This window comes from Carcharhinus amblyrhynchos, chromosome 8 (assembly GCF_965287045.1).
Source record: "Carcharhinus amblyrhynchos chromosome 8, sCarAmb.v2.hapA, whole genome shotgun sequence".
Classification (NCBI taxonomy): Eukaryota; Metazoa; Chordata; class Chondrichthyes; order Carcharhiniformes; family Carcharhinidae; genus Carcharhinus; species Carcharhinus amblyrhynchos.
The window spans coordinates 37,086,975-37,104,218 of record NC_137331.1 but is presented as its reverse complement, the minus strand read 5'-3'; the positions used below and the strand labels follow the sequence as shown (position 1 = coordinate 37,104,218).

At 44.6% G+C, this 17,244-nt stretch overlaps 1 protein-coding gene across 2 annotated transcripts in view; it reads left to right on the top strand.

The window, feature by feature from the left end:
• Window positions 1-17,244, top strand: part of nfatc1 (nuclear factor of activated T cells 1) — a 292,641-nt gene that overhangs the window by 164,850 nt on the left and 110,547 nt on the right. For both annotated transcript variants that reach the window (XM_080193896.1, XM_080193895.1), the window contains exon 9: window positions 5,686-6,378. In XM_080193896.1, coding sequence (XP_080050022.1) covers window positions 5,686-6,378 — 693 coding nt within the window. The remainder of the gene's footprint in view (window positions 1-5,685; window positions 6,379-17,244) is intronic.

Below are 17,244 nucleotides of genomic sequence, written 5' to 3'. Positions count from 1 at the left end.
AGAACATTGAAAGGAGGATGAGGAGAAATTTTTTCCACGGCGAGTTATTGTGACCTGGAATGCATTGTGGGAAGGGTAGTGCACTAACGGACAACAGAGAATTGGGTAAGTACTTGAAGAGCACACATTTGCAGGGCCTTGGCTAAGTTCAGAGGAGTAGGGCTAATTGGACAACTTTTCTAGAGAGCCAGCAGAGGTCGAATTGTCTCATTACATGCCATATCATTCCATGATTCTATAAGTATTTTTTTAGCAAATTTGTTTAATCAGTTCGCTGTAATGATTGCTCCAGTTGAAGATGATTCATATTGCATCATTAGGACTTTTGTTTGATCTACTGAATGAATTTAAGAGCTTTTGATCCCTTCACAATTGAGCAATCAACTGTCTGATTGGCAGCTTAACAGATAATGGTTAACTTGAGCATTCTGAACCTGTGACACCTTTGAGGTTTGATTCTTCTAAAATGTTACACTTTGTGGTGGGACGTTTTTAGGAGATGCAACCGTGCAGATGTTTGCTCAACACTGTACCTCTAACTATGTTGTAGATTTGTGGTCCTCAACAAGCCACGTGGAGTTTTGTGCTCTGGAAACACACGTCATGGATTCAAGTGTGCACCCAGAATATGGCAAAATGATAATGCATCCATTCAAAAATGGGTGGGAGTTCGGGGATCCACAAAGTGGACGCACGCTGGATTCCAAACTTTTGCCTCAGGTGCTTGAACTCCCTGCAAGGCCCCCCCATAAGGTGAACATTTACATAGGTAGGTACATTGTTCCCTATCAGTATCGGTGGCACGGTGATTAGCACTGCTGCCTCACAGTGCCAGGGACCTGGATTTAGGCCGCCATCTGTGCGGAGTCTGTATGTTCTCCCCATGTCTGCATGAGTTTTCTCCAAGTGGTCCAGTTCCCTCCCAGTCCGAAAGACATGCTGGTTAGATGCATCGGCCATGCTAACTTCTGCCTCAGTGTACCCGAACAGGCTCCGGAGTGAGCCGACTAGGGAATTTTCACAGTAACTTCACTGCACTGTTAATGTAAGTAAACTTGTGAATAAATAAACTTTGAGTAAGCTCAAGTAATCTAAAAGAGGAAATGTCTCCAAAAGATATTGCTAACACACGTTTTAGAATCCAGTCTAACCAACCTTTGGAAATGTGTGTTGGAGGACAATGCAGATTCTCCTGCCATCACTCAGAAATTCTTTTTTGTTGCATGGGGCTCGTGGTCATCCCTGGTTTGTGTAGATCTGAAAGAATTTACATTTATCCAACGCCATTCACCACCTTGTGATTTCACCAAGTGTTTTATAGACATTCAAGTACTTTTTGAAGTGTAGTCACGATGCACTGTGGGAAATACAGCAGCCAACTTATACACGGCAAACTCTCTCAAACGACAATGGAATATTGGTCAGATAATACTGTGGATGATTGTGTATCAGTTGAAACCAAAAGAGAAAATCCTGGAAAACTCAGCAGGTCTGGCAGCATTTGTAAGGAGAGAAAAACGCTAACGTTTTGACTCCAGATCTCAGGTGGTGGCCATCATTGTTGTTCGCTACACAGAGTCTGCTCTGTGTGGATCTGTCGAAATCCCATACATATTTGCAATACAGCCTATGTTGCCTGCGGTCCGTTATACTCAATTATAAGGTGGCAATAAGTAAAACATGCATTTTTTTTGGGTGAAAAATTGAGGCTGATCACTTATTACAGCATAGCTCTGAAAAGGGGCTTGACTCATCTGCAAAACCATAGTCTTTGGGGCTGAAAAAAATGGGGTAGTTTCATATGCCAGGCTGACAGATATGCCACAGTTGACAGTATGTATAGTGACATTGGTTAAAGGATAAACATTGACCAATATGGCTGTTCCATAATTCTCTTGATTTGAGGCTGACAAGTTTAAGGAGTCAGGGGATGAGATATCTATCACAAACACCCAATATGACCACTTTCTCAAGCCACTGCAGTCCTTGTGAAATGATGGTGTACCAGATTAATTAAGCAGGTGTTATGATTTGCAGGTGGTAATTGCCAAGGTAACCCATTCCCAAAGGGAAACTTGGTAAGCTATCATAACAATTTTCAATTTGTGTTATACTCTGAGAAAATATGTGTACTGAAGTCAGGAGTCACAAATTCCAATAACATGTTCGGAGATCTTAAATAGTAAATTAAAACGTTTTTCAAGAAAAGAGAACTTAAACACACAAGATTACACTTACAAAGTTAAAATTGTTTTTACAGAACATTTCCCCCAAAAAGATTTTTAGATTGTTCACTATTGGTACAGGGAAAATACTTCACAAGGCTTCTCTTGTTCTCTCTCACTCACTCTGCTGTACAGAATTCCAAAATCTTTGGAACAAAAGCCCGCTTTCTGAAGCAAACAGACGCTTCTCTAGGATGGCTGAAGGCTGCTCACTTCACCCCTTCATAATATTATTCAATCATGGCACTCACGTCAGAGTATCTTACATGGCCACCCCTAGCGCAGCTTCCAAGCTGTATTTAAATATACATCTTCCTGTTTCATATAGTTTCAATTGTCCTTATCCATCTTTGAAATTTATTTTTCCAAAATAGAAAAACCTTTTAAGTTCTCCTAGTGGCCACTATCTTTGCATAAAATCAAATCTAACAACTTATCTTGATTCATTATGACCTTTGTGTTATAAAATCCTTCTTCCTCCTTTTGAAATTTAACAGCTAAAAATCCAAATCCTCACTTATCTCCTGATGCAAATTTCTATCCACGTTGTGCTGCTTGTAGAATATCCAACTTAGCCCTATTCATTTCAAATGCCTGCTTCATACACCTAGCCCCTTTGATGGTCTCAGATATTTTTAAAAATAATATTTTTTTCACACAGGGAAAATTTAAAATTGTGACCCCTTGTCTCTAAATGAATGGGGATAGATGAATCATTGAATCATAGAATCCCTGCAGTGCAGGGGGAGGCCATTTGAGCCTTCACCAACAACAATTGCACCCAGGCCCTATCTCCTCAACCCCACATGTTTACTCTGCTAATCCCCTGACACTAGGGGCGATTTAACATATCCAATTAACATCTTTGGAGGAAACCAGAGCACCTGAAGGAAACCCACGTAGACATGGGGAGAGTCTGCAAACTTCACATAGACAGTCCATCGAGACCAGAATCGGATCTGGGCCCCTGATGCTGTGAGGCAGCAGTGCTAACCATTGCACCATCGTGCCATTAAAATTAGTAAAATAAAGTGGAACTACTGGTATTCTCAGCAAGATGTTGACGTTCTTGGTCTTTTCAGTAAAATAAGTCACACACTGAGATAAGGTCAAAGGAAGCCTGGCGAATTGACACAGTGGATTCTGTTAATAGCGAATACTCTAGCTACAATGGGTGCGTGGTAAAAGGAGTGCTTTCCAAGTCCAGTAAAAGGAGTGGTAATTAAATAAACTTGATGGCACTGAGCTACTGGATTGTAGTAGCTACATCCATTCTGGTGAGTGCTGGCTGTTCCATCATACTCTCTTGACTTGAAGCTGGCAAATTTCAGGGGATGAGATATCCATTGCAAACACCCAGCCTCTGCCCTGTTGTAACAATGATGTGGAGATGCTGGCGTTGGACTGGAGTAAACACAGTAAGAAGTCTGACAACACCAGGTTTAAGTCCAACCGATTTATTTGATAGTAAACTCACAAGCTTTTGGGGTTTGTCCCTTTGTCAGGTGAATGGAGAGTTCTGGCCTCAGACAGAGCATATAACAGCACAGACAGTTTACAGATTACTGATTAGCATGCCTGTCTGAGGCCAGAACTCTCCATTCACCTGGCGAAGGGACAAACCCCGAAAGTTTGAGAGTTTACTATCAAATAAATCGGTTGGACTTAAACCTGGTGTTGTTAGGCTTCTTACTGTTGTAACAACAGTGATGTTGTTTTGGATGGTGCAGTCAGGGTTAATGGTGATCCACCCAAGTCATTGATGGCTAAGGAATCAGCAGTGGTGCTGTTGTCGCAATTAGTGGGAGGGTGATCGGGCTTCTTGTTCAACAGTGAATGTGAAGGATATCCAATAGCTTGGCATGGCCTGCCAGCTTCATTAGCCAAAGAGCAGCGGAGAACGAGTCAGCCAAAAACATTTTTAAAAAGCACTTTTATTTGGCTTAAATGCCAATGTTAATGTGGAGGGCAGTGAAATGTATCAAGAAAGCTATGACACTATTTGATAAGTATTTAAAATTCTGGACACTACATTGAAGCAGGAAACATTAAGAAGGCAAAATCACATGGACTAAATCTTAATTTCTGCGCACCATCCAGTGATTTATTATCTGTAAATCCAGGAAAACCTGTATATAATAAAATACTGTTGAAGCTTTCAAAGCACCAGGATTGCTTGTTAGCAGAAAAGGGGTTGAAGAGGAAATTAGATTTGTAAATACCAATGGCTAAATTGCCACACAACATTTTGAGTCCCATTACTAAATGAGATGTTTGTGTAGTCAATGTCTATATTTTTATTGAGGGCTGAGTCACTATCTCCCTTTGATATCTGTCCTCCTCCTGATCTCACTGAAGCCACTGTGACAGAGTTCTGAATCCAAACCAAACTAAACATCTCGAGCTGTTCTAAAGTGATTTTTTTAACTGATCACTGCACTGTCTAGTCAGTGAATGCAGCTAACATCAAGCACTAATAGAGGCTGACTTCTTGGGGGGAGTTTTCCCGCCCCGCCCGCCACGGAAATCGCACGGGTGGAGGCCGGACCATGCAAATGTCCGTTAACCTGGGGCAGGATTTCCGGTCTTGGTGGCGAGCATAGCTGCAAAATCCTGCCCAATGACTCGGAACAAAGAAAGTGTGAGGGGGAAAATGAGAGGAAAATTGTGGGTTAGAAACAGATCTGAATGAACTGGATTCCATTTACGATATTTAGTGTCTTGTCATTCACTTTCTGACTTTTTCTTTTAAGGGCGGCATGGTGGCACAGTGGTTAATCTCACAGTGCCAGGAACCTGTGTTCAATTCTGGCCTTGGGGCCACTGTCTGTGTGGAGTTTGCACATTCTCCTCATGTCTGTGTGGGCTTCCTTTGGGTGTTCCGGTTTCTTCCCATAGTCCAAAGATGAGCGGGTTCGGTTGATAGGACATGCTAAAATGCCCCTTAGTGTCAGGGGGCTATGGGGATAGGACCTAGGTGGGATTGTCGGTGCAGGTTTGATGGGCCCAATGCCGCCTCCTGCACCATAGGGATTCTGTGACTCGAATTGTCTTTGCTTTTTTTTTCTCATCTAGTTTATATAACGTTCAGATTTTTAAATTCTCAACACAGATAACGAAAGTGGTCGTGTGGAAGCTTTGGGTTTTAGGGTTCTGCTATAATATGGCCTGTAAAAAAATGTGTTTACACAGAGCATTTGTGGGCGTGGGCGATTCCAAAAAAAATAGTGTTTCCAATATGAGAAACAGCTGTGAGTCTCTTATGCACATGACTCATCCATTTTATTGGGTGGGAGACTGAGGCCACTGACGTACAGAGACTGATTGAGAATCGTGTTTATTTTGCTGCGTATCCTGGCCCCAGCCCTCCCCTCCCCCCCAACACACACACACACACACACACACACACACACTTGAATATCTATCGTCTTGTTTTTTTCCCTCTTCTCTCTTCCCTCAGTTCCTGTTATAAAAACGGAGCCCACCGATGATTACGAACCTGCCTTGGTCTACGGATCGCTCGGTCAAGGGATGAACCCGGTGTCCCAGTCTTACTACGGCCAGCAGGTCATGACCCCCGAGATGACGCCAGATCCTGGCCCTTGCCTCGTCAGCAGTTTTCCCTCTTGCCAGCAGCGCAACGCGGGCCTAACGTCTTCCCCCACTTCAGGCCACAAGCTGCATGAAATCACGCCCGTGTCTTACACCAAATGCATCAGCGGCCCACCCGGCACTCAGCTCAGCCACCAGTCGTCCGGAGCAGCGGTGCCCACCATCCAGGAAGTGCACCGGTCCGTCGTGGTGCACCCGGGCTCACCCACCCATTCTGCACACGTCATGATGCAGCCCCAGATGAGCCAGCACCTGAACAGCAGCTGCTCCCATGGTTTCCAGCAGACTCTGTACCCCAACAGCCTTTCCCCGCAAGGCCCGGTCGCTTCCCCAGAGGCCGCTTACGTGCCGCCCTTCAGCCCGACTAGCTCCGCCACCATGGGCCAACAGCCACAAGCCCCGAAGCCTCCGAGAAATGGGTCTCAGCCTAGTCAGTCAATGATGCCACCAGTGCAGCAAGAAAACAATCAGGATTTGACACCCTTGCAGGTTACAGTAAAGCAGGAACCCCAAGAACTGGACCAACTATACCTTGATGACGGTAGGTGCACTTTTATCACAATTTTTCCCCTCACAATGAAGTTCAAATTTGAAAATTGCCTTTTTACTTATCATAGGAGTTAATCAATGACTGTGGTGATGGTTGCCCCCTGTGTTTGTATTAATGGATTATTCTGCCACAACCTTTCACTTTGCAGTTGTTTAACATATAAAAATCACATGCGTTAGCAACAGTCTAGTTGGTATGAAGGGCAGTTAGGCAATGATAGTATTTGTAATGCTATTAAGCCCTTCAATTTTTTTATGTTACTGTTCAAATTAAGATTCATTACGCATCTATTTAGTCATTTGGTCATGCAGAGTTTGAGTATTACTGTTGAAGCTTTTCATCTTGCACTCATCACGATAGATACAAAAATGATAAAACTCAAAGGGAACATGAGAAAAGGGTGCGGATTGGCTGGCAAGTCAACTCTCATTGGCTGAGGCATTGCCAATAGAGAACACAGCAGTGAGCTATTGTTCTGAAGAAGGGCGCAAGACTGGATATGTTTATTTTGCCTGCAAAGGACAGGTCACTGCAAATGAACATATATTTCTAGCTTCCAACAAGAGCATGTCAGGCATATTGCGAGCTCAGTTGATAATCTGAGGCCTGGGACTTTTGCAACAATGGCGATGTCACTATTGTTGCAAAAATGACAGAAGATGCCCAAATTCAGAAATCCCACCCTTGAACATGGCACCTACCATTTTCAGAGAGGCAGGACTGGGCCCAGATTGGCATTCGGACATGTGCAATTGGCGGAGGTATCTGCTCATAGAAATCAGAAGCTGCCTCCACTTGCGTGATTTTGGTGTGAAAAGTGTCTACAGCCCCATGTGTGCAGATTAGAGCTGGTAGGAGCAGGCCTGAACTTTGTGGATTCATTTGGATAGCTTAGCTACTTTTTTTGGAGAGATAAGGTACCCCTTTGAATATGGTCCTGGGACACCCCCGGTAATGTTCGGTGCCATTTTGGAGAGATCAGTTGCCATATGGGGTTGGTAAAATTAGGAATGAATATGCAGAAAAATTGGGTCGACGCTTTAGAACTGTGAAGCTAAATGGAAAAAACAACTGTCAAAGATGTTAAGGTGAACTATCAAAGAGAGCTGACAGGCAGTCAAGGCATTGAAAGCTCCTGCCCTTTAACTCTGAAAAAACTAGAGTGTTAAAAAATGGGCTTGTCTGTTGACCAACCATGACATGGAGATGCCAGTGTTGGACTGGGGTGGGCACACTAAGAAGTCACACAACACCAGGTTAAAATCCAACAGGTTTATTTGGTAGCATGAGCTTTCGGAATGCTGCCCCTTCATCAGGTGACTTAAATAGCAATGTTAATGTGGAGGACAGGGAGATGTATAAAGAAAGCTATGACTCTATTTGATAAGTGTATAAAACTCTGGACACAACATTGAGGCAGGAAACATTAAGAAGGCAAAATCGCATGGGCTGAATCTTAATTTCTGCTTTCCATCCACTGAGTTATTATCTGTAAATCCAGGGAAACCTGTATATAATAAAACACTGTTGGGGCTTTCAAAGCACCAGGGTTGCTTGTGAGCAGAAAAGGGGTTGAAGAGGAAATTCTGATGAAGGGGCAGCACTCCAAAAGCTCTTGCTACCAAATAAACCTATTGGACTTTGAGCTGGCATTGTGAGACTTCTTACTGTTGACAAATGCTGCCATTACTGTGTTAGTGCTGAACGACTGATTTCACAACCCTGCATTATGACAGTAGAATACCAACCTTTTTCATAGTTTGATTGAAACTCCAAGTGGCTATGGACTCTTTGAAGTGAGACTATGAATTCCAGAGCTTGTTTTTATGAAAAATCATGCAATTGAATAAAATGTTTGTTGTTGTAAGAGATAATATAGTTGCAGGAATGGAGTAAATAGAGTAAATGGATTTTTATGAATTAAGGTTTAAAAAATTAAAGTCTGCCAAAGACACTTGCAACTTTATTTCATTTAAGTTCTGCTCAGGGTGGATACTGCATGAGTTTATATAATAGGTATCAGGGCAAAGAGTGATGGGTGGGGGACATGGTTTCACATGAGTTGGCACAAAGTTGGCATGGGGCTATAAAGGACCAACGTGGTTGTGTGCGGGGCATAGTTTGGCGTGAAGGGTCAAGTTACTTGGAATAAGGGCATGGGTTGGCATGAAAAGGGCATGTGAAGTATGTAGGATGAGAGGGCTGGGGGACTGTTTTGTGTTCTTCTGTTTTTTTCAAAACAGTGTCAATGCAATAAGGCAGAACTTGTGACTAGCCTGCCTTCACACTCATTCAGGGGCTGATTCCGAGGGAGCCCAGCCACCAGGGAACAAAATCTCAGCTCCTGGGGCACTTTCTCCCAGGTTGAGTTTGCAGAACTAAGAAATGCCCTGACTCTGCACTCCTGACCCAGGAATGAAAAACTTACACCTCAACCTGTAACGATAGATGTGATTCTGTGATTTGGACAGCACTTGCTGAACAACTGAGTGTGATAAGAGTTACACTAATGACCAATGCAATATTTTGCTGAAACCATTCAGCTGTGCTGTCTTCTGTGGTTCTAGGTTGCTACATGACCAAGTCATACAAAGTGTTGAATTACCTTTTAGAAAGCTCAGGAGACAACGGGGCCAGAATTTTCTGTGGGTGGGTGGGCGGGGAGTGGTGGTGGGAGGAAGGAGGGGGGAGGGGGCAGGGGGCAGTGCTGGTGGGCAGTGTCGGTAATGGAGAGGAAGTAAATTGGACCACAGTTCAAAATTTATTGGTATAGGGAGTCGAGCTTGGGTGGGTAAAGAGGAGCTGGTATGAAATTATTAGCAGAGAGCCAGAAAGGTTCTTCATAGAATCCTATAGTGCAGCAGGGGGCTATTCAGCCTATCGAATCTGCACAATGGATTACCTCAGCCCTTTCTTTACAAACCAATGCACTTACCCTAATTAGTCCCCTTGACACTAAAGGACAATTTAGCATGGCCAAAACACCTAACCCTCACGTTGTTGGACTCTGGGAGGAAACTGAAGCACCTGGAGGACACCCATGCAGACACGGGGAGAACATGCAAACTCTGCACAGGCAGTGATCCAAGCCGGGAATCAAACGTGGGTCCCTGGCGCTGAGAGGCAGCAGTGCTAACCAACTGCGCCACCGTGCCCCCTAAAATTATTGCATTCCCCCTGGCCAATCAAAGTGTGAAAAACTTACTTGCCCTGCTTCTGAAACGGTGCACAAACCATCCAGCAAAGGACACGCTCTGTCCATTCCAGCATGAGAATTGCATCAGAGCCTTCTAGCTGTCGAAGCTTAATGCAGTTCCTGCCTTCCAGATTCTGCACTATTTCGAAATGGCAGCAGGCAGACCGGAGATATGGCGCTAAGTTTCCACACAGTGGCGTTCCGAGCACCACCATCCTGCGGAGGCAAGGGGGAGACACAACTTGATGAGTGTCAGCCAAAAGCCACTCCATTCGGCTCCTGACTAGCAGTTCCGCCTCTGCTCAGGTGACGCCGCTTTCTAGAAGGTTCTTCTCTGCAGGTCACTGTGAGATATTTTTGACCTCCCAAAAACTGGGTACCCATCTTTCCATTACAGGGCTTGGTGTGATTTTCTGGAGCCTTGCATTCTAAACAAGTCACCCAACTCACTGAAGACCATTTAGTCCGATTTCCCATCTGTCATACTGCCTGTGGGTGACGTCAGTCAAAAACGCGGCATGTTCTCCACGTGCTTGGTTGATGCGTGGCTCTCCCTCCCCACCACCTCCTTCTTCCCCTCCACTGTCTCTTTTTCGTCACACCAGTTGTCCGACACCCAGTACTAGATGAGCAGAAATTTCCTCCAATGAAACAGCCTTTGGGTCCTTACTTCAAAATCTGTTCCTTTCAACCAACTCCTGTTTAAAGTTTAAAAGTTTAAAGTTTATTTATTAGTCATAAGTAAGGCTTACATTAACATTGCAATGAAGTTACTGTGAAAATCCCCTCATCGCCACGCTCCGGCGCCTGTTCAGGTCAATGCACCTAACCAGCATGTCTTTCAGACTGTGGGAGGAAACCGGAGCACCTGGAGGAAACCCACGCAGACACAGGGAGAATGTGCAAATTCCGCACAGGCAGTGACCCAAGCCGGGAATCAAACCCAGGTTCCTGGCACTGTGAGGCAGCAGTGCTAACTGCTGTGCTGCCCCAAAGTGTCCATTTGGCATGAAGGTGCATCGTCGCCAACTGTTTCAATTTAAAGCCCATGCACTGGCTAATGGCTCAAGGCACTGCTGAGATTTGAACTCAGGATCTCCTGTTTACTAGACTGGCGCTTTAGCCAACTAAGCTATGGCACCAAGTTTTAACCACGCAGACTTGGGGAGAATGTGCAGACTTAGCAGAGACAGTGACCCAAGCCAGTATTTGAATCCGGGTCCCTGGCGCTGTGAGCAGCAGTACTAAGCACTGTGCCACCGTACTACCTGATAACTATCTGAGGTTGAACGAGACTATTCACATCCACAACGTCACTGAGATCCCCTTCCTTCACCTTTGCAAAATTTAATTTGACTCTGCCTTACCTCCACCCATTTACTCCTGGAACCCACATATTTCTGGACTTGCCCATTATTCAGTTTTTCTCTGGCCAACCTCCCATCTTCCATCCTACAGAAACTTGAATCTGTCCAAAATGTTGCTGCTGCATCCTAACCCATGCCCCTCTGCTTGTTAACTTACATTGACACCAGGTCAAGCAATGCCTCAATTTTAAAATTCTTCTACTTGCTTTCAGATCTGTCCATGGCCTTGTGCTCACTTCCTCCTTCAATCCAACACGCAAACCAGCTTCCCATCCATTGACTCTGTCTACACTTTCCGCTGCCTCGGAAAAACAGCCAGCATAATCAAGGACCCCACCCACCCTGGGCATTCTCTCTTCCACAGTCTGAGGTCATGTACCAACTGACTCGAGCACTTTCTTCCCTGCTGCCATCAGAGTTTTGATTGAACCATATATTAAGCTCATCTTTCTCTACACCCTAGCTATGAATGTAACACCACATTCTGTACTCTCTTCTTCTTTCCTATGTACTCTATGAATGATATGTTTTGTCTGTGTGGTGTGCAAGAGACAATACTTTGCACTGTATCCCAATACGTGTGACAATAATAAATCAAATCAAATCAATCTCTGAATGATGCTCCACCTAGCTGAACAAGCCTCCCCACCCTGCCCCAACTTCCCTTCTCCAGCTGAAGCAGCCTTAATGGTCTCAATTCTAGCCTCTGGTATGTCAATGCTCGTAATCACCCGACCCTTGGTGGCCCTGCCTCCAGCTACCTGGGCCCTAAGCTCCGCAATTCTGTCCCTAAACCTCTCAGTCTCTCTACTTCTCCTTTAAGACGCATCTTAAAATTGGTATCTATTTCCACATTTTTGATTATAACGTTTGTTTGAAATTGCTCCTGTGAGCAGCATGGAATATTATCCCACTTTGGAGGCGATATATAAATGCAAATTCGTGTTGTTCATCTGTTCAACCCACCCTCGGTACCTAGCTAAATCATTCATTGAAAATGCCAAGTTACTTTTGTAATCACCTGTGGGACCAAGTTTCAGTACTACTTTGCAGACAGTACCATTAAATAGAAACCTCTTAGTTTTAAGCGATAGTTGTTGTATTGCTTGTAAAAAATCACTGTTTTGTCAATTGATGACTCTCTTGCATCGTATCATCGTTGATTATCTGTGTGGATGAGTGATACAGCTTACAATTTGTATGTCTCTCTGATAAACTGCAACTGAAATACCATTCACCAAACTTAGGTACGTAAATTTTATTTATCTTTGTTTCTGGGAGATCCCCCTCCACCTGATGCGCAATTTTGATAGCAATGCACATTATTTACCTTATCTTTCTCTGTGATGCCAATTGCAATAATCTGGTGTGCAAAACTCCATTGCGTTCCACCCATTTTCTGGGCACTGCCTTGGAGCTTGGAGGTTCAAACTTGCATCCACAATATGAGTTGCACTGGACGCCACACTGATGGAGATGTGCACAGTGAAATGTCTGTCCAAGGTACGCTGAGTGCACTAATTTAATGCCCGTAATACGTTTTGGAACTTAGCACTCCATCTTTGATTAAGAAAGCCCATCAACGTCTCTACTTTCTCAGAAAATTAAGGAAATTTGGCATGTCCGCTCCAACTCTCAACAACTTTTACAGATGCAGCATAGAAAGCATTCTTTCTGGTTGTATCACCTCTTGGTATGGCTCCTGCTCTGCCCAAGACCACAAGAAACTACAAAGGGTCGTGAATGAAGCCCAGTCCATCACACAAACTAGCCTCCCATCCATTGGCTCCGTCTAGACTTCCTGCTGTGTCAGAAAAGCAGCCAGCATAATCAAAGACCCCATGCACCCCAGACATACCCTCTTCCACCTTCTTTCATTGGGAAAATGACACAAAAGTATGAGGTCACTTAACAACTGACTCAAGAACAGCTTCTTCCCTGCTGCCATCAGATTTTTGAATGAACCTACCTCTCACTAAGTTGATCTTTCTATACCTAGCTATGACCGTAGCACGACATTTTGCACTCTCTCGTTTCCTTCTCAATGAACGGTACGCTTTGTCTGCCCAGCACACAAGAAACAATACTTTTCACTATCCCATTACGTGTGACAATAATAAATAAGATCAAAATCTTATCAAATCAGCTAATGCCCTCTCTTAATCACACATGGCTAAACACAATGTCAGCAGCAGGAAGGACCGCCCCTTCCCCAACACCATTAACTATATTCAGATTAGTTCCTGATTGATTCCCCCTGGCTGGTGCTACAATTGTACAAGCGTTTGGTGTTTTCTTGGATTCTTTAATGTTGCTGAAATCTACAGGGAGCATGGTGCTGAAGGACATTGTCCTGATGTCAAGGTTCTTGCAAAGAAAAATCAATTGCTCGCTGACATGGATGCAGTAGTCGGCCTTCCCCAAGGAACACGATGTGACCGGGAGACTGAGCAGGATACGCTGCTGGAAGACAATGGTGGAAAAGGATGGGAGGCCAGATCCACCCAGCATGTTCAGGGAGCAGTTCTGCTATCTGAACAATAGAATCATAGAATCCTACAGTGCAGAAGGAGGCCAGTCAGCTCATCGAGCCTACACCAACCACAATCCCACCTAGTTCCCATCCCCATAACCTCTCACATTGACCCTAGCTAGTCCCCCTTACACTAAGGGACAATTTAGCATGGCCAGTCCACCTAACCCGCATGTCTTTGGACTGTGGAAGGAAACCAGAGTACCCGGAGGAAACCCACGCAGACACTGGGAGAATGTGCAAACTCCAGACAGATAGTGACCCAAGTCGGGAAACTACCCAAGGTCCCTGATGCTGTGAGGCAGCAGTGCTAACCGCTTTGCCACCATGCCGCCCAGGAGGGAAACAGATTGGAATCTGGGTTGGAATTCTCTGCCTGTTCATGGCCTGTTGCTGCAGTTAGCGAGAATGGAGGATTTGGTGCTCAGTGGAACCAGAGAATCCTACCAGCATGAATGGCTGAAAAATTCTGCTACTGTTGTTTTCTGCAGCCTCTACTGTGACCTCAGAGCAAGACATTTATGGCGTTGCCAAAGGCTGTGAAAGTGACCATATGCTTGATGCATCTGGCCCCTTCCAGGCTGGAGCTGGGCATATTTGCAACATCTGCTTTTTTTCCCCTGAGGAAGGTCACTGACATATCAGATTCCCAAGGAAAATTGGGGATGGGCAACAAATACTGGTCTAGCCAGCAACGCCCACATCCCATGAAAGAATCAATTTTTAAAAAATTACAAAGCAAGCTAACTACATTTCATTCTCTCTTGCCAGAGACAAGCAGGTGGAGAGAGTGCGTAGCTTTGTGAGGTTTACAGGTTTCTCCGTGATGCAGGGTGCCATAGACAGTATGCACTGCGCATTGCGGGTGCCACATGTCCACTCTGAGATGTGTTGTAAACAGAAGGGATTGTACTCCCTCAAAGTCCAGCTGATGTGACCATACGCGCACACACGCACGCACGCACGCGCACACACACACACTCACACACACTTATGCACATACACACATGCACGCACGGCAGCTCAATGCCCAGTGTCCTGGCAGCCGTCTGTACACCTTCAATCTTTGGTAGTCCTCTGTGCCATCTGCATGTGTGCCTGCACAGGCAAACCAAAGGGTGGCATGGTGGCACAGTGGTAAGCACTGCTGGATCACAGCTCCAGGGACCTCAGTTCAATTCCCGGCCTCGGGTCACTGTCTGTGTGGAGTCTGCACGGGCTTCCTCCCACACTCCAAAAATGTATGGTTAGGTCGATTGACCAGGTTAAATTGCCCCTTAGTGTCCCAGGATGCATAGGTTAGAGAGATTAGTGGCGTAAATATGACGGGTGATGGGGATAGGGCCTGGCTGGGATTGTGGTCATACAGACTCGATGGGCTGAATGGCCTCCTTCTGCACTGTAGGGATTTTATGCAGGCGAGAGACAAACGCTAATGAGGAGGTTGATGTCTCTGCTCCACAGGTGGGCAGGATGCATGACAGCTCCTCTGCGTGCTACTTGCTTCAGAGCTTTTCAGTTTTAATCCCCATCCACTTTTTGTAATTTCGTACATTAACATTTCTATTTGCTTTATTTTGTTTGCACACTTCTCTTGAATTCTGCCGTCCTCGGTTTGACGTCATCCACCGCCCTTCGCAGTGATCCGTTTTCTTCCAACCCTGTTTTGTCCCGAGTAGTTTCCTCTGCTGACTTATTTGCCTGTGATATGTTTGGCAAGCAATCTTGATGTTATTGACTGGAGCCAGTGCTTGAAGGCAATCCGAAATTTCCACAGCAAAACTGCTGCTCAGTTCAGGCTGACTAGCCAATTGTCAGTTTTTCCGTTTCTCTTCTCTTGCCAGCGCAGAGTTTTTCTTGAAGTTAGCAGAGCACAGTCCACTTCTATTAGTTCGTTGATTATTCTAAGAGCAATAGGAAAATTATTTTCTAGGAAAAATATTGAATTATTCCATCGGTCAAATAAAGTTATCTTAATTTTTAAAATGAAGTATTTCTTGCTCACACAGACTTGAATTAACAAACCATTCAAATCAAACAATTTCAACCAATGTTTTGATTGTGGTAAAGACCAGTACTTTCTTTTTACAATCTAAAATCCTAATTCATTACTTAAAGAATGAAGCTGGGGGAATCTACCGTTTGAAGCAGAGGAATTCCTCCTATACAAGAGTCAAGCAAAGCAAGCGTTAAATACAACCAACCTCAGATCCACAGACGTGGTCTTCACCAAGAATGGCACCTGTCTGCAGAACATCCTCAACTCTTTCTGGTTGGTATGGATCCACGGCCAATCCCTCTTCAATTAGTAGAAACGGTGGCTGCAACTTATCCTCAGCTCCTGGATGCCAGCCTCTGTCTTCTTCTGTTTACCTGTACTGGAATCATAAACTCCTACTACCGAGATGGGACTTTTTATGTAGCCTCAACCAGTTTCAGTCTCCACAGAAATTTTGGTTTTCAATCTCAGTTTTCGTTTTTATGTCTCTAGAAACTGCGTGGGTCAGTTGCTTTTCTGGGGTTTCCTTTTGCAGTTACCCTTCTCTTTTCCATCTCAAGAAGTACCAGCTATAGGGGAGGTAGTGAACTAGTAAGGTCTGGGTTCAAATCCCACCACGGCAGATGGTGAAATTTGAATTCAATAAAAGAAAATCTGGAATTAAGAGCCTAATGGTGACCATGAAACCATTGTCAGTTGTTGTAAAAACACAACTTGTTCATTCATGTCGTTTAGGGAAGGCAACCTGCCATCCTTAACTGGTCTGGCCTACATGTGACTCCAGATCCACAGCAATGTGGTTGACTCTCAACTACCCTTAGAAATGGAGGGCAGTTAGGGATGGGCAATAAATGCTGGCCCAACCTGCGATGCCCACATCCTGTAAAATTTTTTTGAAAAATACTGATTCCATCACACAGGGATGTAAACTATAGCAGATAATGGCCACTTACTGTATGTGAGAGAAGTCCCAAGCCTGGTAGGATTGGCCATGGTAAATATCCCCTTAGTGTCAGGGGGATTAGCAGTGTAAATACATGGGGTTATGGGGATAAGGCCTGGGTGGGATTGTTGTTGGTGTAGTATCAATGGGCAGAATGGCCTTCTTCTGCACTGTAGGGATTCTATGATTTCAAAAGACCAGCCTTGGTACTGGGATTTTGTCCCAGTTTTTCTTAAACATTATGCCCTTGAAAATCTCATAACCACTCAATGCCCCACCATCCGTATTGGATTGCAGGTTAGGGTGGCAGATGGCAAGCACGAACAGAACTCAGATGTAACATTCATACTTAAAGTGAATAGATCAGAACATTGCAGCATTACCAGTTACTAATTCTCACAGGATAATGTTGCATTTGACAAAATGGAGATGGTTGTTGGTATGAACCATAATAGTCAAATGGTAAAGCTAGCCTTGAAATTTACATATGATACTTACTAAATCAGAAATCTGAAATTGAAACCTGCCCTTTAGAAAGATCATGGCAGTTCTTGGAATGTTGGTAAATGTTATTGCCTGTTTGTTGCCAGACAGAATGCTGCAGACTGCCTGTTGACAGTATCTAAAAGCTGGTTTTGCTCCTGGGTTTGCCAGGCTCGATAATGAGAGCAATATTGTGACCAATTACACTACTGTAGCAATTGGTCACAGTTTCTGCTTTGTGCCTCAGCTTTGACAGCCCTTGGGCCATAGTTGCTTGGCTCCCCAGCCTCTGATTTGGAGGACACCCCAAATGATGCGCCGGGGAATCACTCATGG